Source organism: Podarcis tiliguerta (genome assembly GCF_965153285.1).
Source record: "Podarcis tiliguerta genome assembly, chromosome: 13".
Classification (NCBI taxonomy): Eukaryota; Metazoa; Chordata; class Lepidosauria; order Squamata; family Lacertidae; genus Podarcis; species Podarcis tiliguerta.
In genome coordinates this window covers 53151857-53175452 of record NC_139546.1, presented here as the reverse complement: position 1 = coordinate 53175452, position 23596 = coordinate 53151857, and the positions used below count along the sequence as shown (strand labels likewise).

The 23596-nt window shown below is 51.2% G+C and overlaps 1 protein-coding gene and 2 long non-coding RNA genes across 4 annotated transcripts; 2 read left to right on the top strand and 1 right to left on the bottom strand.

Annotated features, from left to right (window-relative positions):
• Positions 1 to 162: 162 nt before the first annotated feature.
• LOC310663269 lies at positions 163 to 22206 on the bottom strand. Its single transcript, XR_014504458.1, has 2 exons — positions 21773 to 22206; positions 163 to 394 (listed from the first exon to the last, which is right to left on the bottom strand). It is a non-coding gene; the product is annotated as an uncharacterized lncRNA (long non-coding RNA).
• On the top strand, positions 9653 to 20423 carry LOC310663074 (2-acylglycerol O-acyltransferase 3-like). Of its 2 annotated transcripts, XM_083410670.1 has the most exons (9): positions 9653 to 9677; positions 9808 to 9903; positions 10264 to 10371; positions 11991 to 12061; positions 12408 to 12612; positions 14488 to 14659; positions 15813 to 16015; positions 16559 to 16755; positions 20252 to 20423. In XM_083410670.1, exons 2-8 carry the CDS (start codon positions 9837 to 9839, stop codon positions 16711 to 16713), a joined length of 981 nt encoding a protein of 326 aa, XP_083266796.1. In that variant the 5' UTR covers positions 9653 to 9677; positions 9808 to 9836; the 3' UTR covers positions 16714 to 16755; positions 20252 to 20423. The 2 variants fall into 2 exon arrangements, with proteins under 2 accessions (XP_083266796.1, XP_083266795.1); XM_083410669.1 differs by lacking the exon at positions 20252 to 20423 and having other exon boundaries at positions 16559 to 16927.
• On the top strand, positions 10504 to 11682 carry LOC310663281. Its single transcript, XR_014504470.1, has 2 exons — positions 10504 to 10536; positions 10784 to 11682. It is a non-coding gene; the product is annotated as an uncharacterized lncRNA (long non-coding RNA).
• Positions 22207 to 23596: the final 1390 nt, after the last annotated feature.

Below are 23596 nucleotides of genomic sequence, written 5' to 3'. Positions count from 1 at the left end.
TGGGAGGAAGTGCGTATCGCCACCCCCTCGTCCAGGCCGTTTCATTAACAAAAGAACCCTTTACAGTGTTCATAAGAAACAATCAGATTTCCTCTGAGCATTGTTAACGGGAAAATCCGAGGGCTCCCTTGGACAAAAAGTAAAGACACCAACCAGAGTAAATTGGAGCAAATCAGCAGCCTGTAGGTTTGGCCTTTATTGAACTGTTGCAGCAGGGTGTTCCCCTCACTCGCAGGAGAGAGGAAAGACCCAGAAAAATGGTGTGCCAGACCTTATAAAAACTTTTGAAATTCCCACCCTGTAGATCAAGCCCACCCCCAAAAACATCATGCATACATTACAGAAAGGAGGGGTTGAGGTAGGAGTTGTGGTGGTAACCTGAGTGTCCTGTCACCTGGCTGGTTCCTCCTTTCCCCCCCTCCCCAGGAGTACTTTCCAGGTGACAGAGGGGGGTTTGCAGTTTCCTGCCCCCAGAGGGAAGAGCTGATCATTGTCCTTTGTTCCAGTCCGTGCTGAATCTGTTAAGTTGGGGGCGAACATATCAGACGACACAGCGATTCTTCCAAAGCAGCTCTTTATTTGTAAGCTGGAACAGAACAGAACTGAAGAGCTCAGTCAGCCTGCTTATATAGAGCTCCAGTACAACGTTACTGTAGCAACTTTCTAAAACTATCCAATCACTGAACGTCACTTTCGATCCTTCATTTGCATAACTATCTACAGTATACCCCTGCTGGCCCAGGGTGAGAACTTCAGTACATAACACCCCTCCCCACCGAGATAAGGCGTTAGTTACAATCGTAATGGTTTCCTTATATACAGAACTACACAAACTTGACATGAGCCAACAGTGTGACGCAGCAGCTAAAAAAGCCAATGCAATTCTGGGCTGCATCAATAGGAGTATAGCATCTAGATCAAGGGAAGTAATAGTGCCACTGTATTCTGCTCTGGTCAGACCTCACCTGGAGTACTGTGTCCAGTTCTGGGCACCACAGTTCAAGAAGGACACTGACAAACTGGAACGTGTCCAGAGGAGGGCAACCAAAATGGTCAAAGGCCTGGAAACGATGCCTTATGAGGAACGGCTAAGGGAGCTGGGCATGTTTAGCCTGGAGAAGAGGAGGTTAAGGGGTGATATGATAGCCATGTTCAAATATAGAAAAGGATGTCACATAGAGGAGGGAGAAAGGTTGTTTTCTGCTGCTCCAGAGAAGCGGGCACGGAGCAATGGATCCAAACTACAAGAAAGAAGATTCCACCTAAACATGAGGAAGAACTTCCTGACAGTAAGAGCGGTTCGACAGTGGAATTTGCTGCCAAGGAGTGTGGTGGAGTCTCCTTCTTTGGAGGTCTTTAAGCAGAGGCTTGACAACCATATGTCAGGAGTGCTCTGATGGTGTTTCCTGCTTGGCAGGGGGTTGGACTCGATGGCCCTTGTGGTCTCTTCCAACTCTATGATTCTATGATTCTACGTAATGGTTCAATTAGGCACAAAAGCATATCGGTTACATTTCCCATACTTAGACCAACAGTGATACATGTCCAACAACATAGTCCTTTAAATAAGTTGGGCACTTGGAAACTCTGCCAGACTGCTGGGGAGCGGTACCCTGGTCCGGTGGGCTGCCCGATTCTTGCTGAGGCTGTGGCGCGACCCTAGGTGGCGTTGAAACCAAGTCCCCTGGATCCGCTGCTGTGGGTGGAACCTCCGCAAGTGGAGTTGGCAGAATGTCAGGCACAGCAGTGGTCTGGTTCTGTGGTAAGTCTGGCAGACCCTCTGAAGTGGCTTGGTTCGGCTCCACGCCCGCATTCTGCGAGAGAGGTGTAGGTGGAGCCTCGCCATCTGTAAGTGTCTGTTCCGGAGCCACGAGCGCAGTTGGGGGCACCACGGTAGTGTCCAAGTCCCCAACCCTGCGCCTAAGCTGATCTATGTGCCAGCGCCACAAGCGTCTGTCTTCGAGTGCCACCTGATACGAGCGAGGTCCAGTGACTCCCACTACTGTGGCTGGCACCCAAGGAATGTCCCCCACAAAGTTCCGGGCAAAGACCTGGTTTCCTGGAACAAATGACCGTGGCGCGTTGGCACAGCCTGGGGGTTCGGCCACGGCAAAGTCCGGGTGCAGCCGGTCGAGCAGTGACCTGAGGCGGTGGCCCATAAGCAGTTCAGCAGGACTCCGCCCTGTGGCCGCATGAGGGGTGATGTGTTGTACGAACAATTATTCGGCGACCCGCTCGTGCCAGTCTCCCCGGTCCAGGCGCGCCAGTGCCTCTTTTGCCGAGCGCACCATTCTCTCCGCTTGCCCGTTGCTGGATGGATGAAATGGTGCCGTTAGGGCATGGCGGATGCCCAGTCCCAAAAGATACCGCTCAAAAGTGCCTGACGTGAACTGCGGTCCGTTGTCGGAGACAAGGACATCAGGACACCCATGCGTCGCAAAGAGGCCTCGCAGCACCTGGATGACGGCCTCGGTAGTGGTGGAGGGCATCAGGGCCACCTCCAGCCATGTCTTGGGCAGAGTGTCTTGGGCGTCTCCCAGGTATGTCCCTTAGCAGGCCTCGATTCTTGGCACGCTTGACAGGCGGACACCCAGGCAGTGATGGCATCATCCATGTTAGGCCACCAGACGTAACACCGAGCCAACGCTTTCATTTTGATGATTCCCGGGTGGCCAACGTGCAGAGCCTCCAGGACGCGTTGACGGAGTCTTTGGGGAATCACGACACGGTCTCCCCACAGCAGACAGCCGCGATGAGCGAGAGTTCATGTTGTCTGGTTGCGAAGGGCTGGAACTCCGATGCAAAAGGCCCTTGTGGCCACCCCCTCCACACCCAGTTGAGCACACGGCTGATGGTGCGATCCTGGGCAGATGCGGAGGCCACAGTGGCAGCCGATACAGGCGCTGCCGGAAGATCCTCAATCAGGAGGAGCAATGAAGCTGGAGCCGGGTCTTCCACAAACACTGGAAGAGGGCAACGGCTGAGGGCGTCGGCATGGCCCATCGATTTCCCTGGGCGATGGACGAGCCGGTAGTGGTAGGCAGCCAGGAAAACAGTCCATCGCAGCATGCGCGACGAGAGGACCGGTGGAGTTGGACAATCACCGGCGAGGAGGCCCAGGAGCGGCTTGTGATCGGTGATGAGGTCAAAAGTCCTGCCATAGAGGTATTCATGGAACCTCTTCACTCCAGCCACAAGTGCCAGGGCCTCCTTGTCACGCTGGCTGTAATTCCGTTCCACCTGAGATAGCGTCCTGGAAAAGTAGGCGAGCGGTGCTTCTCTTCCGTCTGGAAAACGGTGACTAAGGACAGCGCTGATGCCAAAAGGTGAGGCGTCGCAGGCAAGGACCAGCGGCCTGGATTCACTGTACTCTACCTGCACACTGTCCGATGAAAGGAGAACCTTGACCGCGTTGAAGGCAGCCGTCTCCCGATGACCCCAGGACCAAGGTGTCTTTGTGCTGAGGAGTCGGTGAAGAGGCTCAGCCACCGTGGCTTTGTGGGGCAGGAACATGTTATAAAAGTTCAGCAGTCCCAGGAACGCCTGCAACTCCGTCTTGTTCTTTGGGATGGGGGCCTGCTGGATACCGTGGATCTTGGATGTGGTCGGGTGAAGGCCGGAGGCGTCGATAAGATAGCCCAGGAGCTCCACCTGTGGAACGGCGATCTGGCACTTCTCCCTCTTTACCTTGAGCCCGACCTCCTGGAACCTGGTCAGCACAGTGCGGAGGTGCTCGAACAGCTGCTGGTGTGAGTCTGCGGACACCAAGACGTCATCAAAATATGGTACCACGCCCGGAAGCCCTTGCAGGAGACGCTCCATAAGGCTTTGGAAGATGCCAGGAGCCACACTCACCCCGAACTGCAAACGGCGGCAACGGAATGCCCCTCGGTGGGTGACGATCGTCTGGGCTTCAGCAGTGGCATCATCAACGGGCAGTTGTTGATAGGCTTGGGCAAGGTCCAGCTTAGCAAAGACCTTACCCTCACCCAGGGAATGCAGCAGGTGTTGGACAACAGGAACCGGATAAGCGTGCTGCTGAAGTGCCTTGTTGATTGTGCACTTGTAGTCAGCGCAGATTCTCACCGACCTGTCCGGCTTGACAGGCGTGACGACGGGGTTTCCCACTTGGCGTGGTCAACCGGCTCCAAAACTCCTTGGGCGATCAGCTTGTCCAGTTCTTCGTCCACCTTAGCCTTGAGAGCAAAGGGAACCCAGCGTGGTCCTCTAAGCAAAGTGATCCTCTAAGCAAAGACCTGAAGAGTAACTTCTTTAAAAGCAAGTGAAAATTTTATGGGAACTTTGTCAAAGTTTTTTTTTTTTCAGGTGCTGTTTCACTCTGGAAGGGACGCGGCATGCTCACATCATGCTCCAACATGAGATTTTGAAACCTTTCCAGTCACAAAGGAACACCCAGTTGCTCCTGCAAGAATGAGACCTACGCCGCTCTTTCAGGGGAGGGCATTTGTGTGGGACATTCAATCAGGGAATTTCGTTATCTTGCCACCTGGTAGAGCTCCACCCGGAGCCTCCAGGAATTACCAAAAGCCTCCCTCTGGCCCAAAGAACCTGCTAGGTAATAGATAAATAGATCCCTGAGCCCAAGTGGTGCAGACAGGGCTGTGGGTGACTATGGCTTTGGCCATGGTGGTATTTTTACTGCCTCTGGCCGTCAGCGTGACCACACCCCTTCAGGTGACCAAGCAGCTAATGCGGGAGTGGGGTGCCCACAGCACGAATAATAAATGGCTGAAATGGGGGCTTATTCTGCAAACCAAACCAATTGCACGGTCTGCACTCTGGGACCCACAGATGCTTTGGGAGGAATGCCCCCCCTCCCTGTGCCTCGGAATGAGTCCTCAGTTACGGCCCCAATTTTTGGCTTCTGCCCTCTGGGAAACAATTCTTTTTTATGGAACCATTCTATCCCTTTCCAGGTTCACCGAATTCCTGGATGGCTCTGTGTGAACCAGTCTGAGGGCGCCAGTAACAATCTGACGTATGTGGGGACCCCCGTTGTAATCGCACCTTCCCAGCCCAGACAACCGTGACTGAGTCCGCACTAGGAACTCTTTCTGGCTGTAATCTAACTACGTGCCTGACACACTTGGCGAGGGCTTCAGAAGGGGGAGGCAGTGTCTCTGATCAAGGACATGATGTGCATTGGGTGTGTGGAAAGCTGGCTTATCATATCCTGCCAAAGGGATGGCATGGAGTGTGCTTCCCAGCCTCTTTAATTCCTCCCATGTGGATTGATGAGCTGATTGCCACTGCAACCGAGACGCTCGGTTGACCTAGTAGCAGTTGCAGGAGGCAGCTCCCAAAATTTGTGTAAGGATCAGTGGCCTCCAGAAAGGATAGTGGCCCATTACGATCCGGCCTCATGGAATCGGGGGGGGGGGGGGGAATCACAGGGGCAAGGGGCCAATTTATAATTTAAACCGCATAATAAGACTCCAAGCGGTAGTAGAGATTGTCGCCACAGCCACAGCCCTCCGGTTAATCGCCACCCAATTAGATGAGACGCGCACAGCAGTCCTTCAGCTCCGCTTAGGGCTGGACTTTCTCCTGGCGCGACAGGGCGGATTTTGTGTTGCGTCAAATTTGGCAGGGGAGGCCTGTTGCTTTAACATCTCTGACCATGCTGAAGCTATTCGAAATTTGGCAGCAGAAATTGAAAAAGTGGCCCATGTCCCTGTCCCTACTTGGAACAGATGGGACATGTCCTGGTGGACTGATTGGCCTCCAAACCTGGGGTGGTTTAGAGGACTTTTAATGATGTTACTAGGCCCACTGATAATTTTGCTTCTTTTCTGCTCCTGTGTACCTTGCTTATTGCAATGCTTGCAAAATATGATGCATAAAATGGTGTCACGAATGGTTCGGCCCCAGATTATAGCACTAGCCCAAGAATATCAGCCAGTGCCTCCTTGGGACGAGTCGAAAGGGGGAATGAAGGGACAGGATACCCAAATCATGACTGTGTGGTCACCCCAATTAGTGTGTGGTCACCCCAACTAGGCCTCAAGACTTCCCAAATTCTTTCTTTGGGGATGCAAACCTAAAATGCATTAGCTCTGCTGTATAACACAAAGCATAACACAAAGTAGCTGAAATGAATTAAGCTTTCTCCTCTTCTCAGTAAAAGATGACCTAGCCGCCAGCAGCGCATCCAGCTTAGCAGCCGGCTCGCAACTTTCTTGGCTCGCTGACTCACAGACCTCGGGAATGGCGCCCGGAGTATAGAAACAATTCTATTGATCATGAATGGAGATTGTTTCTGCCAACATACGTACGCAAGCTCACGAGGCTGGATTCCTGGGAAAGGGGGAGAGAGGGGACCTGGAAAAAGGGATATAAACTGCATGTAAAATGATTTCAGGTGTGCTTGAATGTGAATCAATCACACAGGTGCCTTTCTGCTACTCTGGAGAGGAGAAATAAAGCTCCTTCTCTGAATCAACTCTCAGTGTCTGTTTGGCTCCTCCCTCTCCCCCCCCCCCCCCGGGAGCAATGCACACCCCCCCATGGGAAAGGCCTGAAAGGCTACAACCCAATGCAAAAATCCTGAGGATCCATGTGGATCTGTGCTTTGTAACCACGTTTTTGCCGCATTGCGGCCCCACAAAACAGTGGGTGCGTGATTTTTTGGGTGCAGGCTGTAGCCACGGACATGCTATGTGATCTAATGGTGAATTTGGGGTGACCCAATGCTAAAATCCTGAGGATCCATGGGCTTTTACCGCCCCCCTCCCAGGCAGCCTCCGCTAGCGCCCCTTATCTCGCTCCCGATCGCTTGCCGATCAGAGGATTTGTTTCAACGCCCACTTCCCTCTTTCCAATAAAGAAGAAGCATGATCTGCTTTTTTCCCCTGGGCAATTTGGCTCCAGGGACCAGGCATTCGCTCCATAAGATGCACAGACATTTCCCCTTACTTTTTAGGAAGAAAAAAGTGCGTCTTATGGAGCGAAAAATACGGTAGGTGGAAATCAGTCTTCCCCCTCTCCTCCCCCCCCCCTTCCTTAAAAACCCTGCTCTTCCTGGCTGGGGTCTCATTCCTCTCTCTCTCCACCCCCAGCCAACCCACCTCCCCATTCCTGGGTTATGGGTTCGAGCCCACGCTGGGCCAAATATTCCTGCATTGCACGGGGGGGGGGGTGTAGACTAATGACCCTCCCCTTCCAGCTCTGCTATTCTATCATTTTATATATCGGCAACTTATGAACACTGATAGGATTGTAGAGCTGGAAGGGAACCCGGGGGGTCATCTAGTCCAACCCCCCCCCCCGCAATGCAGGATTCGTCGGAAGAATCAGGAGCAGGGAAGAATCAAATTTCAATAAAGAATGGGGAGAAATGCATTTGAAAAAAATTATTGTAAACAACTACAATCCTTTGTAGGTTTGACAGAAAACGTGTAGTAAAAATTCGAATCATGGATTGGAGTAAGGACTTATAATAACTGGAGTCAGTGGGGAGATGCAGAACAAAAATTATAACCTAAGGATCCACAAGGGGGGGGGGGAGTCAAAGGAAATATGATGTTTGCATTTTGATTCTTTGTAAAATTGAAAATGAAAAAATGAAAAAGAGGAACCTTTGGTCCAGCATGGGCTCGAACCCGCGACCTTGAGATTAAGAGTTTCCTGCCATGCCTTCCATGCGTCTGATGTTTATTTGTGGATTTTAATTGTGGGTGTTCATGCTTTCATTGGATTGTTTTGATTTTTTGATATATATATTTTCGTAAACTAGTATTTTACCTTCTGTGGCTAATCATAGAATCATAGAATCATAGGGTTGGAAGAGACCCCAAGGGCCATCGAGTCCAACCCCCTGCCAAGCAGGAAACACCATCAGAGCACTCCTGACATATGGTTGTCCAGCCTCTGCTTAAAGACCTCCAAAGAAGGAGACTCCACCACACTCCTTGGCAGCAAATTCCACTGTCGAATGGCTCTTACTGTCAGGAAGTTCTTCCTAATGTTTAGGTGGAATCTTCTTTCTTGCCGTTTGGATCCATTGCTCCATGTCCGCTTCTCTGGAGCAGCAGAAAACAACCTTTCTCCCTCCTCTAGGTGACATCCTTTTATATATTTGAACATGGCTATCATATCCCCCCTTAACCTCCTCTTCTCCAGGCTAAACATGCCCAGCTCCCTTAGCCGTTCCTCATAAGGCATCGTTTCCAGGCCTTTGACCATTTTGGTTGCCCTCCTCTGGACACGTTCCAGTTTGTCAGTGTCCTTCTTGAACTGTGGTGCCCAGAACTGGACACAGTACTCCAGGTGAGGTCTGACCAGAGCAGAATACAGTGGCACTATTACTTCCCTTGATCTAGATGCTATACTCCTATTGATGCAGCCCAGAATTGCATTGGCTTTTTTAGCTGCTGCGTCACACTGTTGGCTCATGTCAAGTTTGTGGTCAACCAAGACTCCTAGATCCTTTTCTAATGTGCCATTAGATTATAAACTACGTCTTATACAACCAAAAATACTATTGGGCTCCGATACATCAGTATAGAACGGGATGATCTACAAGACGTCTTGCTGGAGGTGCCAAAACGAGAATGCTTCTTTGAAGTGTCTGCTTTTGCAATGTCTGATGCTTACAGATTTCTGGAGGAAAGTATTGGGATATATAAATGCTAATTTGTAGAGAGGCTGCCCTGCCCTGAGGCCGGAAGCAATGTCATTGCCAGGAAAGGTTTGCGTAATTTCTACCTTTGCTCCTCCAGGGTCAGGTCAGCTTGGACCTCACTGCCCTGCCTGGCAGGAGAGGGAGGAGGAGGAGGAGGAGGGGGCCACCTTTGAACGGCACCCAACACCCCCACCCACAGGGTGCTTCAGAAACCCTAGTGATTTCTCACCCTGTCTTTCTTCCAGGGGCACCTAAAGGCCATCAGGAGGAGCTGCGCTTGGTCCCTTTGAAAGGGAGGCAGCTGCAGCTGCGGATCCTCAGAGCACTCTTCACCTGCTCAGAGGCACTCTTTCTTCCCTAGAGCTACAGTGCCACCAAAGCTGCGATGCCTGCCTTGCAAGGGGTTGGGCTGGATGACCCCTGGGGGTCCCTTCCAACTATACTGCTTTATGGTTCTACCGTAAGTCCCACTGTTTTTGAAATGCATCTGTTGTTTTGAAAACGGTTCTTCCTTGCTTTTTATGGCATTTTATGCTGCTCTGAGCCCAGCTTTGGCTGGGGAGGGTGGGAAATAAATAAAATTTGATGATGATGATGATCTCCTTGAGCACAGCTTCCTCCGTTCTCCGTGGTTTGGAGAAGGGAGGCAGGCAGATGGGGCAATCGATCCTGGCACCCCAACCTTTGTCTTGTGGGCCAAGAGGGCAGGGCAGCCCTGGGATGAGGGCCAAGGGGAGGGAGCCGAGGGCCAGCAAGGCAGGTGACAGGCAGGGCTAGGAGTCAAAAGAAAGGAATCTGACACCTCTTGTCTCCTTTTGGAGGAGAGCTCAGCCAGGTCCCCTTTGCCTCACCTGGGTGCCAGCAGCATCCTCATTGCCAACTCACCTGGCTACCAAAGTGCAGGTGGCAGAGAGAGACCTGTGCATTGCAGCCACGGATAGGACGTGAGCCTCTTTCCTCCCCCTCCTGCCCCACACGCTGCCCCCCTCCCGAGGGCACGGCTGAAGGGGAGCAGCTGGGCTTTGGGATGCAGGTCAGAGGCCACCTGTGCTGAACACACCTGCGTCTTCTCCCTTCTGCCAAGGCAGGGGCCCCTCCTGGCTGGAGTCCTGCTGCACATCCCGCCCCCCACAACTCCCCCCCCTTGTGGATTTTCTCCCCAGGATCTTTTCCTGAGACCCAGGGTCAGAAGATGGCTCTGAAGAAACACCTGGAGGCCCTTAGCGTCTTCCAGTTGGTCCTCACCTTCCTCTTCTTTGGTAAGTTGGGATCTGGGGTGGGAGGGAGGGAGGGAGGGGCAGGGGGTGCTCAGGGAAGAGGGGCAGCTTGGCCTCCTTCTCTTCCTGGGGCCATGGCCCTTGGGAGGTCCTCTGGCAGGCCAGGCCCCTGTAATAAAAGGAAAACTGCCCTGTATGGGGGACACAAGATATTGATATATCATCCACAACCAGTTTGATGTCCACATTGTGATATTGGTTTCATATTTGTTGTTGTTGTTTTTTAAAATATTTATTTGGTTTTTCAAATCAGAATTTGGCAATCACATATCCAGCATACAACATAAAAACAAGATTCCACAGAATCTCCAGGACTTCTTCCCTCTCTCCCCCCCCCCCCAGGTGCCTTCTTCTCCGTTCTCCTGGTCTACCTGCTCTTCACCTCCTTCTGGCCTATCAGCGTCCTGTATTGCGCCTGGTGGATCTTCGACTGGGATACGCCACAGAGAGGTGAGTTCGATTCCCCCCAACCAGGGCCGGATAAGCTACTGAAGGTGATGGGGCCCTTTATATGTCCAGCTGTCCTTTGTCCACAACAAATTGTCACTGCTATATGGGAATTGATGGACCTCATGGGTATCTCAAGCCATGCAACCAGTCCATGCAGATCGTAAGGTAAAGGTAAAGGGACCCCTGACCATAAGGTCCCGTTGTGGCCGACTCTGGGGTTGCGGCGCTCATCTCGGTTTACTGGCTGAGGGAGCCGGTGTACAGTTTTCGGGTCATGTGGCCAGCAGGACTAAGCCGCTTCTGGCGAACCAGAGCAGCGCACGCAAATGCCGTTTACCTTCCCGCCGGAGCGGTACCTATTTATCTACTTGCCCTTTGATGTGCTTTTGAACTGCTAGGTTGGCAGGAGCAGGGACCGAGCAACGGGAGCTCACCCCGTCGTGGGGATTCGAACCGCCGACCTTCTGATCGGCAAGTCCTAGGCTCTGTGGTTTAACCCACAGCGCCACCCGCATCCCAGATGCAGATCGTAGGTACCCTATATATAGAAATGAGCAAACCAGGGTTATTTTAGGGAACAGGCTAGCAGGCGGGGCCCGTGACTTACATCACAGGAGCCTACACAACACAAAACACTGTTGCTGTAGATAGGTTTTATTTTATGTTTTTTATCTTATATTTCGGAAATGTACATCCAGGTTTAAATTTCTTTGGGGCCCCCAAGGGAGTGGGGCCCTAAGCTAGAGCTTGTTTAGCTTCTTATAGGTAAATCTGGCACTGCCCCCAACCCTACCTGGAGGTCAGGTGAAAGGCGCCTCTCCTTGTCTGAGAAGGGTGCTGAGCCCCACACCCAGACCCACATAGCTGGAGCTGCTGCCTCGCCCTGCCCCGCCTCCTCCAGCTCACCCCCTTCATCTGGGGCAGCTTGCAACCATCCCAGACCTGTTTTCCTCACTGCTATTTACTGTTATCTATTTTCCAAGACAGGTTCCAATAAATGACACAACGGCAGAAGGCATTTCATATCTCTCTCTCTGTATGAAGGGCAGAAAAATCAGCCGCATTTATTCATGTATTTATCATTATTTATTAAATGTTGCTATAAAAACACACGGAATCCTGTAATTGACACGAATCAAAATAACCTCCCCCCCCCAAAAAAAAATGTAACATAGAATCAGAGTTGGAAGGGACCCCAAGCATCATCTCGCTCCTCATGATTGATTGATTGATTGATTATAATTTTATTTATACCCTGCCCATCTGGCTGGGCTGCCACAGCCCCTCTGGGCGGCTTCCAACACACACACACACAATAATAATAATAAAACATCAAGTATTAATAGTAACAATCAGATCCTACATAAAAAGTCACAATAATTTTAAAATAATTTATACCAAGTAATGCAATATGCAATAATCCATTGGAATCCAATAATAAACACTAAAATTAAGCATCAGTAAGTCATAACTAAATAAATGAATTTTTAAGCAGAGGTCGGGTGGTCACCTGCCAGGGATTCCTCAGCTGTGATTCCTGCATTGCAGGGGGTTGGGCTGGATGACCCCTGGGGGTCCCCTTCCAACTCCGTCCCCTGCCTGAACCCTTGCCTTCGCAGGTGGGCGCCGCAGTGACTGGGTGAGGCGCTGGAGAGTCTGGGAGCTCCACCGGGATTATTTCCCCATCAAGGTATGAGAAGGGGGCTGGCAGGGTCTCTGGAACCCCTGGAGACCAGATCACGGACAAGGAGGAGGTGGTGGTTGTCAAAGGCTGCTGGCCATGGAATCTGCGCATGCCCACCAATGGAAAGCAGGGCACGCCTCTGAATGTGACATTCAGGTGTGAGAAGGGGGCTGGCAGGGCGCCGGAGGTCTGCCTTCCTCCGAAGGATGCCCAGGGTCTCTGGAACCCCTGGAGACCAGATCACAGAGAAGGAGGAGGTGGCAGCCATCAAAGGCTGCTGGCCATGGAATCTGCGCACTGACATTCAGGTGGGGGTCCAAATGCCAAAGGACTTGCCCCTCTTGCCTTGCAGCTGGTGAAAACGGCCGAACTGCCCCCGACGCGGAACTACGTCCTGGGCTCCCACCCCCACGGGATCATCTGCGCGGGGGCCTTTTCTGTCTTCTGTACCGAGGCCACGGGCTTCTCCCGCGCCTTCCCTGGCCTCCGCCCCAGCCTGGCCCTTCTTGCAGGGCTCTTTCGCGTGCCCGTCTACCGGGACTACATGATGAGCTCAGGTGAGGCCAACAGAGAGAGGAATGGTTGGGGGGGGAAGTGGGGTGGCCTCTCCCCTAAGGACCATCTTCAAGAACCCTGCCTGGCCCATCCAATGGAAGGAACCACCCCACCCTCAGCAAGAATGTCTTTTTCCTGTCATTCTTTGCTCCTATGCAAATGAAAAGGGGCGTTTGTTTGTGCAAATGATGATGGTGATGAGGAGGAGGATAATTATTCTTGTTTATACCCAGCCACTCTTGTTTTCCCAGCCACTCTGGGTGGCTTCCAACAGAATATTAAAGACACGATAAAACACCAAACATTAAAAACTTCCCTAAACCTCCAGATGTCTCCTAAAAGTCAGATACCGTAGATACCATATAAGACGACTTTTTAATCCTGGAAAATTCCCAAAAATGTCAGAGGTCGTCTTATACGCTGGGTATGGGTTCGCTGGGCAGCGGCAGTGGGCAACGGGCTCTGCGCCGGGAGGAAGCTGCCCAGCGATGCTAAGCCGGTTTTGCTGGGCGGCTTCCTCCTGGTGTGGAGTGGAGCCCACCGCCCACTGTTGGTGCCCAGCAAAGTTGCCGCGTATAAGTAAAGGTAAAGGTACCCCTGCCCGTATGGGCCAGTCTTGACAGACTCTAGGGTTGTGCGCCCATCTCACTCAAGAGGCCGGGGGCCAGCGCTGTCCGGAGACACTTCCGGGTCACGTGGCCAGCGTGACGAAGCTGCTCTGGCAAGCCAGCGCAGCACACGGAACGCCATTTACCTTCCCGCTGGTAAGCGGTCCCTATTTATCTACTTGCACCCGGAGGTGCTTTTGAACTGCTAGGTTGGCAGGCGCTGGGACCGAACAACAGGAGCGCACCCCGCCGTGGAGATTCGAACTGCCGACCTTTCGATCGGCAAGCCCTAGGCACTGAGGCTTTTACCCACAGCGCCACCCACGTCCCATATAAGACTGGCCATATAAGTCAACCCCCCAAATTGGCAGCTGCCCAGTCGCCTAATACACCGTAATCTACAGTAATTGTTTTTCTCTTTGACATCTGATGGGAGGTCGTTCCACAGGGTGGGCGCCACTACTGAGAAGGCCCTCTGCCCTGTAGCTTCACTTCTCGCAGGGTGGGAACCGCCAGAAGGCCCTTGGCTCTGGACCTCAGTATCCAGGCTGAATAATGGGGGTGGAGAAGCTCCTTCAGGTCTACTGGGCTGAGCCCGTTTAGAACTTTCAAGGTCAGCACCAACACTTTGAATTGTGCTCGGAAACGTACTGGGAGCCAATGTAGGTCTTTCAGGACCGGTGTTATGTGGTCTCCCAGTCAGCAATCTGGCTGCTGCATTCTGCATTAGTTGTAGTTTCCGGGTCACCTTCAAAGGTAGCCCCACATAGAGCATATTGAAGTAGTCCAGGTGGGAGATAACCAGAACATGCACCACTCTGGCGAGGCAGCCTGCGGGCAGGGAGGGTCTCATCCTGCATCCCAGATGGAGCTGGTAGAAAGCTGCCCTGGACACAGAATTGACCTGCGCCTCCATGGGCAGCTGAGAGTCCAAAATGATTCCCAGGCTGCGCACCTGGTCCTTCGGGGCCACAGTTGTCCCATTCAGGACCAAGGAGTCCCCCACACCTGCCCGCCCCCTTTGCCCCCCAAAACAGTACTTCTGTCTTGTCAGGATTCAACCTCAATCTGATAGCCACCGTCTCTCCTCCAACCACTTCCAGATACGCTGATCCTTTGCCAGCGACCCTTTTGTGCTTTAATAGACTCGCAGAATTTCAGAGTTGGAGGAGAATCGCGAGGGTCCTCTAGTCCAACCCTCTGCAAAGCAGGGAACCCCCCTGGAAATGTTTCACACTCACAAACACCTTTGCTTTCTCCCACTTCCAGGGATGGTCCCAGTCAACAAACGGTCCCTGGACTTCCTCCTGAGTGGCCCCCCCGGGCACGCGGTGGCCATCGTGGTGGGGGGCGCCTCCGAGTCCCTGGACAGCGCCCCCGGAGAGCATCGCGTCCGCCTTCAGGGGAGGAAGGGCTTCGTGCGCCTGGCGCTGCAACATGGGTAGGGGCACCAAGGGGGCAAGGGGGGGTCCGGGGGGGTTGGGCGCAGGTCAGCAATATCTCGGGCTGCGTGAGCATGGCAGTGCTTCCTGGTGGATTTTGCCCCAATGAAGCAATTGCGAGAACGGAAGGTCCCTGCCCTTCCTTGCTGTATAATTTATCATTACATTTTTCATACATTTTCACAGTAACCTTCCTAACAAATAATTCCACTGTTCCATAAGTGGACGCTCCACCCCACTGTGTTTTTACTCAAACCTTTTCTACTGTGCTGTATCTTCATCTATTACAAAAAAATTAGTACAATTATTTGGCCACTAGATGGCAGCAGATGATGACGGCCTTGGATGCATTCTGTGCAGCTTCCTTGGGACCGTTTACGCAGGTGGGTTTCCGAGCCACAACAATAATGTCTCGTAGCAGAAGCCTTCACAGTGTCCTCTTTCACTGCCCCCCCCACTCCTAGAAGCAGGACTGCCTGGGCCAGCGTGCCCCCCCCTGCCGATGTTCCTCCTCATCGCATAGGCGACCCGAGACAAACTGCAATGTTAGGTCGGCAGGGGGCATGCCTTCTAGAGTTAGGCACAAATTGTCATAACTCTTGTCTAGTGAGCTCAGAAGAATGTGAACTTTCAAATCTTCTGGAAAATTCACGTTTAACTGTCTCAGTCGGTTAAACACAGCCACCATTTTTGTCACATGTTCTCTGATGCTGTCTCCCGGACGTAGCCTCAGCTCAAACAAACTTCTGGTGACAATGATTTTGGCTCCTGCTGTGGTTCTGTGATGGACCCTCTCAAGAGCCTGCCAAATCGCCTGGGCGGCTGACTCTTCCAATGCGTTGCTCTGCTCCTACTGGCTTCAGCAGAGTATAACAGATAGCGTGTGTGAGTGTAGAAATCTGAGGCATGCGGAGAAACCCTTGTACGCAGCTCCTTCTAATCTAAGAAGTGATTTATTGTACAGCAGCAAAATAAATCAACGACCCGGGAGAGCACAGTGACATGCTGTCTCTCCCTCTCTCAAAACAGAAAGTAAATCAGCTCACATAACAAAGCGTAAAACCCCATACTTGAACACCCCGCAAGGAATAGGACTTAACTTCCCACGCTCTGGGTCTCCTCACACCTTCCTCCTTCTCTTCCTCCTTGCAGGGCTGACCTGGTGCCCGTTTACACCTTCGGGGAGAATGACATTTTCCGACAGATCCGCTTCCCCGAGGGCAGCTTCGCTCGCCGCTTCCAGCTTGGTTTCAAGCAGCTCATCGGCTTCGCCCCTTGTCTCTTCAGCGGGAGGGGCCTCTTCTCCAGCACCTCTTGGGGGATCCAGCCCATGGCTGCCCCCCTCACGGTGGTGGGTAAGGACCAATCAGGCTCCCCATCCCTTCCTTAGCTTTCTCCCTGCACCCCAAAATCCCAATTCACCAACCTGCTTGCAAAGAGCCACAAACTCTTCAGCATCGTACAAAATGGCAGCTTTTGGTGCTTTCGCCCCTCCTAGAACTGAATTGGAGACCTGTGGAGTTGGATGGGAACCCCAAGGGTCATCAAGCCCAACCCCTCTGCAGGAATCAAATGAGCAGGCTCGTTTTATGAGGCTTGCTATGGAGGGAGCGGAGATTGCACACATGCACACACACACACACACACACACACTTCCTTCTCCTCATCCTTGGAGGTTACTAAGCAGAGCTTGGTTGGCCACCATTCAGGAATTCCTGCATTACAGAGGGTTGGGCTGGATGACCCTCGGGGGTCCCGTGGGTTCCTGCACTTAACCCACCCCTGAATCCCAAGCCAGGGTGCAAAGCTGACGGGGTGCGAAGGCCCTGGCTGCCATGGGTGGGGACGAGGGGCAGAGCAAACCCCCCAACTGCCCATGCTTCCTCTCCTTCCTGCAGTGGGGAAGCCTATCCCGGTCCCGCTCCGCCCGCGCCCCACCGAGGACGAGGTGAACAGCTTCCACGCTCTCTACGTCAAGGCCCTGAAGGAGCTTTTTGACGCCCATAAAGAATCCTGCGGCCTCCCGGCCTCCCAGCAGCTCCTCGTCACCTAGACGGACCCGATCCTGACCCGAAGCAGCATCAGGGGACACAAGGTTGTGATGGGGGGAGACACGCGGGAGTCTTTGTTCCCCCCATCCCCTTCTGTACACACCGTTTCCAATAATCAGTCAATCAATCAATCAATCAATCTACTTAACTGGCATGCAGAGAGTCCACGAAAGTATATAAGTCAAGGCATAAAACTGGAGTCTGCTTATAAAACGATATTCTAAGGCAATAAGGTTAAACAGTGTCTTTATAGCGACGTAGTTTCATAGCATCTCTCAGAAATTCTGCTACCTTTATACTTTCGCCTAAGGCTGTTCCGTAGAAAGGAAACCCCGGAGAAGTCAGAGCAATTTGACCTTTTCCTTTCTGCACGGGGTTTAGATATTTGCCGTGGGAAAGGCGCAGGGTAAGAAAGCACGTGGCACCCTGGTTTCCACCTGCCTTTGTGCCACAACTAAAACGAAGCCTTTCCGGGTGTGGAGTTTGCGGGAATATTCCTTGCAGGGTCGCGGGTGGCGTGAGGTCAAGTCTTGCAAGGGAAAAAGCTCTGCGTTGGTGGGGACGTAAATATGGGTGGGCAACGGGGTGAGGGGTGTGCCAGGAGCCTCTAGCCGAAAGGGCATGGGGGAGCTGGTCTGTGGTTTAGCATCTTGCCCATCCGTGCACGTCGTGTGCACTCTGTGCATGCCCCGAAGCAATCACCTTCCGAGCTTGCACCTTAATTATAACAATAAGAATAAATTTTATTTATACCCCACCCTCCCCAGCCAGAGCCGGGCTCAGGGCGGCTAACACCAGTAAAATCATAACAGGGTGAGGGAAACCAATTTAAAACACAGGTTAAGATGCAATTTAAAATGCAGTCTCATTTTAAAAGCAGCCCATAGATCAAAACCATAAGGGGAGGGAAAACATAAGGGTCAGACTGTGCCCTGGCCAAAGGCCTGGTGGAACAGCTCCCTCTTGCAGGCCCTGCGGAAAGATGTCAAGTCCTGCAGGGCCCTAGTCTCTTGTGACAGAGCGTTCCACCAGATCGGGGCCAGTACTGAAAAGGCCCTGGCCCTAGTTGAGACCAATCGGGTCTGCGTAAAAGGCAGATCTACATGGATCCTCATGGATCCTCCACTTTTTTATAAATAACTCCAACAAATGCAGTGTCAAATCACACCTGGAAGGCACGCCTACAAACTGGACTATAAAAAACGTGGATCCAACACTTTGCCGCGCTGCAGCACCACAAAAACATGGATCTGAGGCATGGATCCTCATGAATTCATATGATTTTTATATTGAAACAAAATAAAAACACCATTATACTGTAGACCACTTCTTAGTCTGTAGGCAGAACCAACAAAATCAATGCTTTGTGGTGCTGCAATGGCGCAAAAACATGGTTAAAAATCACGGATCCTCATGGATCCTCATGATTTTTGCATTAGATCAGCCCAAACTCACTGTCAAATTACACATCATGTCCAGGGGCACAGCATCCACCACAAAATCACGGATCCACGGCTTCCTGGCCATACCGTGGTCCAAAAACGTGGTTTCGAAGCACGGATCCTCATGGATCCTCACACTTTTTGCACTAGATCAGCCCAAAGTCACCGTCAAATCACACATCATAGCCAGGGGCACAGCTTGCACCGCAAAAAACTCAGATCCGCGGCTTCCTGGTCATACCATGGCCCAAAAACGTGGTTTTGAAGCACGGATCCTCATGATTTTTGCACTAGATCAGTCCAAAGTCACCGTCAAATTACACATCATAGCCAGGGGCACAGCCTGCACCACAAAAATCACGGATCCACGCCTGCCTGGCCATACCGTGGCCCAAAAACGTGGTTTCGAAGCACAGATCCTCATGGATCCTCATGCTTTTTGCATTGGGCCACACCTAAATCACAGTCAAATCACACATTATTTCCAGGGGCACAGCCTGCACCACAGAAAACTCGGATCCACGCCTGCCTGGCCATACTGTGGCCCAAAAACGTGGTTTTGAAGCACGGATCCTCATGGATCCTCATGCTTTTTGCATTAAAGGTAAAGGTACCCCTGCCCGTACGGGCCAGTCTTGCCAGACTCTAGGGTTGTGCACTCATCTCACTCTACAGGCCGGGAGCCAGCGCTGTCCGGAGACACTTCCGGGTCACGTGGGCAGCGTGATAAGCTGCATCTGGCGAGCCAGCGCAGCACACGGAACGCCGTTTACCTTCCCGCTGGTAAGCAGTCCCTATTTATCTACTTGCACCCGGGGGTGCTTTCAAACTGCTAGGTTGGCAGGCGCTGGGACCGAACGACGGGAGCGCACCCGCTGCAATAAACTTTGGTCTACAGCTATTTGCTCCGGTTGGCTGGACTCCTTCCTTTATTCCGCAGGGACCCACGGGCTCTGCCCGATGAGCTGGGGGACTGAGCAGCCTCGCACCTAGATTTTCCCTTAACAGGGGCCCTGCTCTTTGGCCAGGAAAAAGAGGGAGGGTAAGCTGGACTTACTGCCAACCTAGCAGTTCGAAAGCACATCAAAGTGCAAGTAGATAAATAGGTACCACTCCGGCGGGAAGGTAAACGGTGTTTCCATGCGCTGCTCTGGTTCGCCAGAAGCGGCTCAGTCCTGCTGGTCACATGACCTGGAAGCTGTACGCCGGCTCCCTCAGCCAATAAAGCGAGATGAGCGCCGCAACCCCAGAGTCGGCCACGACTGGACCTAATGGTCGGGGGTCCCTTTACCTTTATGCTGGGCTTGGGGATCTGTTTTCCCAAGGGGCTTGAGGACTCTTCTCTGACGGCAGGAGCAATGCAGGACATGCCTGGGTCGGGTGGAGGCAGGGCAGGGGGTGCCAGGAGTCTCAGGCCAAAGGGGGATGAGAGAGACGGCCCACAATTCAGCATCCCCCTTTGCCCACCCATTGTGTGCACTCTGTGCATGCCCTGAGGCAACTCCCAGTTTGCACCCTGGTTTTGAGTGGAAATCTGGGTACTGTTATCCCCAGAGGTCCTCACGCAGGTCAGAGAAATAAATGCAAGCAAAAAGGGGCTGTTCAGCCCCATCGTCCTTTTGTGGTTGCCAAGGTGACTTGAAATCTGGGTATCCCTGGTTGCAGGGCGCCCCGCGAGGTCCTTTCCCCAGTCAGGATAAATCAGGAGACCAGGTACAGGAAAGCAAGAAGCAGCTATTAAGCCCCTTATTTATTGTTGCGATAAGCTTTCAACCTCTAAGCCAGGAAAGAATAAGCCCCAAACAAAGGCATGTAACTCCTTTTAGAATTTACATTTCCCCTCCACAATTCATTTCAGAGAAGCTTCATTCAAATCTCATGCCCTGCCATAAAACAGGTGGAGTGACAGACAGACATTTGAGTCATGACCTGTCACCTGTCAGTCAAGTTGTCAGTGTATTGCCTGCCTTTTCCTCTCGGAGCAAATATTTTACATTCCTTTTGGCATCACAGTTATGTCAGCTCAGTTCCGCTCCTCCAGTCTCTTGTGCCAATATTGTGAGTATACAGTATTATTGTTCTGTCTGTCCTTTATCAGGTCTGGTGGCCCATTGACAGCTGAGAGGAAAAGGTCCGAGTTGGTGCTCTTCTGCTTCTGGGATCATGGCCACCCCTGCTCTGCCCAGCACTGCGGCTCAGAAACACTTTATTTATGCTTTTGTATTTCTTGTTTTACCCTCCTGTACAAAATAAAACACTTTGCTTGGATATTTACAGTGTTTTTCCATTGCTTTCCATTCATATAATAGGGTTTTATTGACTTAACTGATGATTTCCACAAACCTGGGGAAGCTCAGTCGGTAGAGAACGACGTTAAATAAGTTGGAGTTCTTGTTATTAAAAATACCAAGTAAAAAGCACACCAAGAACTCTGGCCAGTATAAGTTTCAGTAGTGGGAGTGGTCCCTATTCGCAAATCAATAGTCAATAGTAACAAAAACTAATCCATTCAAAAGTAAGTATTCTGACAAGGATTACAAACTCAAACTCATAAGGATATGTATAACACAATAATTCGTTACAGAATTAGAGATAAGAGTTTATGAGTAGAGAAAAATTCACGTTAGTCCATAGTCAGGTTCGACGTGAAGATCTTAGTTTCAATCATTGAGCAGAAGACAATTATGGATCAGAGACCAGGACAGGGCCCTGTTTCGATGTACCTTCATCAGCTAATTTTTAAAGGGTCGCCTAAGTTTGAAGAATTCGTGTAAATATATCGTTATTTTCTACGTTTCTCAGAGATAACAACTCAGTGTAGGTAGATCAACGTGTATCTTGAGCTTTTCTGTAAAGCAAAAGATTCCCGGGTTGCACCAGGTTGGACTAGATGACCCTCGGGGTCCCTTCCACCTCTACAGTTCTATGATTTAATGGTTCTGTTTTAAGCCCTGCTCTTTGATGGGTGAGATGTTGACCTGCTCTTTGCAGAGGGTTTTTCTGAGCGCTGCAGCGTTTGTCTGCTATTTACGCAGCTCTTCTTATGAAGGCCATTGTCCATTAAGGGGATTTGAAGTTTAAGGGGCTGCCAGCGCTGTTTCTGATTGGGCGGCTGCCAAACGAAGTGGCTCCTGATTGGTCAGTTTTCAGGTTACAAGGGAAATGGAGGTTTCTCGCCTTATTTTGGCATAATGTTGTGAATGCACCTGTGTTTGTGTAGGGGGTTGAACTTATGTTCATGTGCACCTGGTTTGGGGAGGGGAGCGGGGCTGGACTTGTTACCGGAAAAATCTGAGGGCTCCCTTGGACAAAAACAAAGACACCAACCAGGATAACTTGGACCAAAACAGCAGCCTGTACGCTTGGCCTTGATTGAACTCTTGCAACAGGGTGCTCTCCTCACTTGCAGGAGAGAGGAAGGACCCAGAAAAAATGCTGTGCAAGGGCTTATAAAGACTTTTGAAATTCCCATCCTGTAGATCAAGCCCACCCCCAGAAACATCATACATACATCATACATACAGAAGGGGTGTAACCTAAGACCACCCCTCAGATACATACATCACAGAAAGGAGGGGTTGAGGGAGGAGTTGTGGTGGTAACCTGAGTGTCCGGTCACCTGGCTGGTTCCCCCTTTCCCCCTCCCCATGAGTACTTTCCAGGTGACAGAGGGGAGTTTGCAGTTTCCTGCCCCCTGAGGGAAGATCTGATCATTGTCCTTTGTTCCAGTCCGTGCTGAATCCACTCCCATATGCAAGTTCTTTGTGACCTTGATGGTCTTCTGTCTGGGACCATCAGGGTTGGCATAGCAACTGGGCAGGGCTCCTGTGGGTGTGCTGGGATGCTGAAGGGATTATGGCTGCCCTGTATCAAACCTTCCCCATTTTGTAGTCCTTCCTTCATGGAGTAAAATAAAAGTGGAACAGTGCAAATCCGATGTATGGTTGATTTTCTATGAATTTATAACAGAAGGGTAGTGTATGTAGTGTGTGAGTGTGAGTGTGCGTGGAGTTGGTACAAACTGAATGATTGGGGGGGGGTGTTTCCTGCTACAGCATTTTAAAAAAACCCCACGTGGGGACAAAGTTAAAGTTAAAACTACAAAGAGCTAATTTGAGCATGCATACATTCTGGGGTAAATAAAACAGGACTAAAAGGAGGAATGCATCCCTGGAGGTCATAAACAAGCAGTAAAAATGAGAGGAAGGATGGCAAGGAAAGATAGTTTCACATAGGAGGCGATAAAGATACCTATTTCCTGGCCCTAAGATTAACAAAACCAAGGAAAGGTACATAAAATAAGCTACCTGCTATCCTTATGGTCCAGGATGCCTGGTGGACAACTGGCCTGTGTTTCAGAATGTTGATACGTGCCTGTCAGGCAGAGAAATAGCAAATGGCAGAGGTGCAGAGGCTTGTGGGATTTGATCAGAAATTATGGTCCATGAATCAAACCCAGTCAATGCAATGCTTTCACTGCTGACACAAATGGCTTGCTCCATATTTTTTATAATTCCTCTAAGTAATCCCACCTGATCACTACAGGAACAGTCTTGTTTTCCGCTGCTCTGGAGGGCAGGACTCACATGGCTTCAAATTGCAAGAAAGGAGATTCTGACTACCACTCAACTGCCCCGTTTTAAGTGGGACATTCTGGAATTACAGAAGCCAAACCCGGCTTCTGAAGCGATGCCAGAATGTCCAGCGTTCTTGGTCTGGCACTCTGGCTTATGCCAGAATGCTGGACCGAAACACTCCTTTTTCAGTCTAGTGCTCTGGCGGGAGTTTGGTGGGTTGCTTCAGAGCGCCGGAAAAATGTGCACCTCCCGCCCCCCCACACACACACAAAAGGAAGGAAGACCAGAGGAAGGCTGCCACCTTTTCTTTTTGGGTGCCCAGACAAGGCTGGGCGCAAAGATAAGGAAAAATGAAATTCTGAAATTTCTGCCTTGGGAGGAGGAGCTGTGCAATAAAATATAGACTTATAAACAGCCTTTGGAATGTCTTTCTGGAAGCAGCTGTTGCTTCGCTTTTGCTCGTGTTTTTATTATTATGTGCTTTGTGTGTGTTTATGCTGTGATCCTCCCCGAGGTACACAATTGTAATACGTAGGACATGTTGGAACTTGCGTTTGACTGAGCTACTCCTCCGGTCGAGTCCTCCGACGTGATTAACGACCTAAGCCTTTGATGAGGCTCCAGGCACCTTCCCCATTCAGCAGAGTATACAGCAGGAGCAGAAGGATGAGAAATATGAGCTACATTGCTAAGAGTTTTATTTCTAACTACGCAGGCAGGAAAGAAATATACATCCTCTCTCTGTGAAAGCAGAGAGGCAACTGGTACAAAGAAACAGGAAACTGGTAATATCAACATCCATCTCCTGTGAGACTTCCAACAGTCTGGAATCTCTGGAATGTAAACAGAGTCTTGTGATCCAAAAA

Excerpts from the sequence above, each read along its gene's own strand:
- LOC310663074 (XM_083410670.1), top strand. The coding sequence starts at position 9,837 with ATGGCTCTGAAGAAACACCTGGAGGCCCTTAGCGTCTTCCAGTTGGTC. Across the intron at positions 12,062-12,407 it reads GGGATTATTTCCCCATCAAG|CTGGTGAAAACGGCCGAACT; the intron begins GTATGAGAAGGG and ends CTTGCCTTGCAG. Across the intron at positions 16,016-16,558 it reads TGCCCCCCTCACGGTGGTGG|TGGGGAAGCCTATCCCGGTC; the intron begins GTAAGGACCAAT and ends TCCTTCCTGCAG.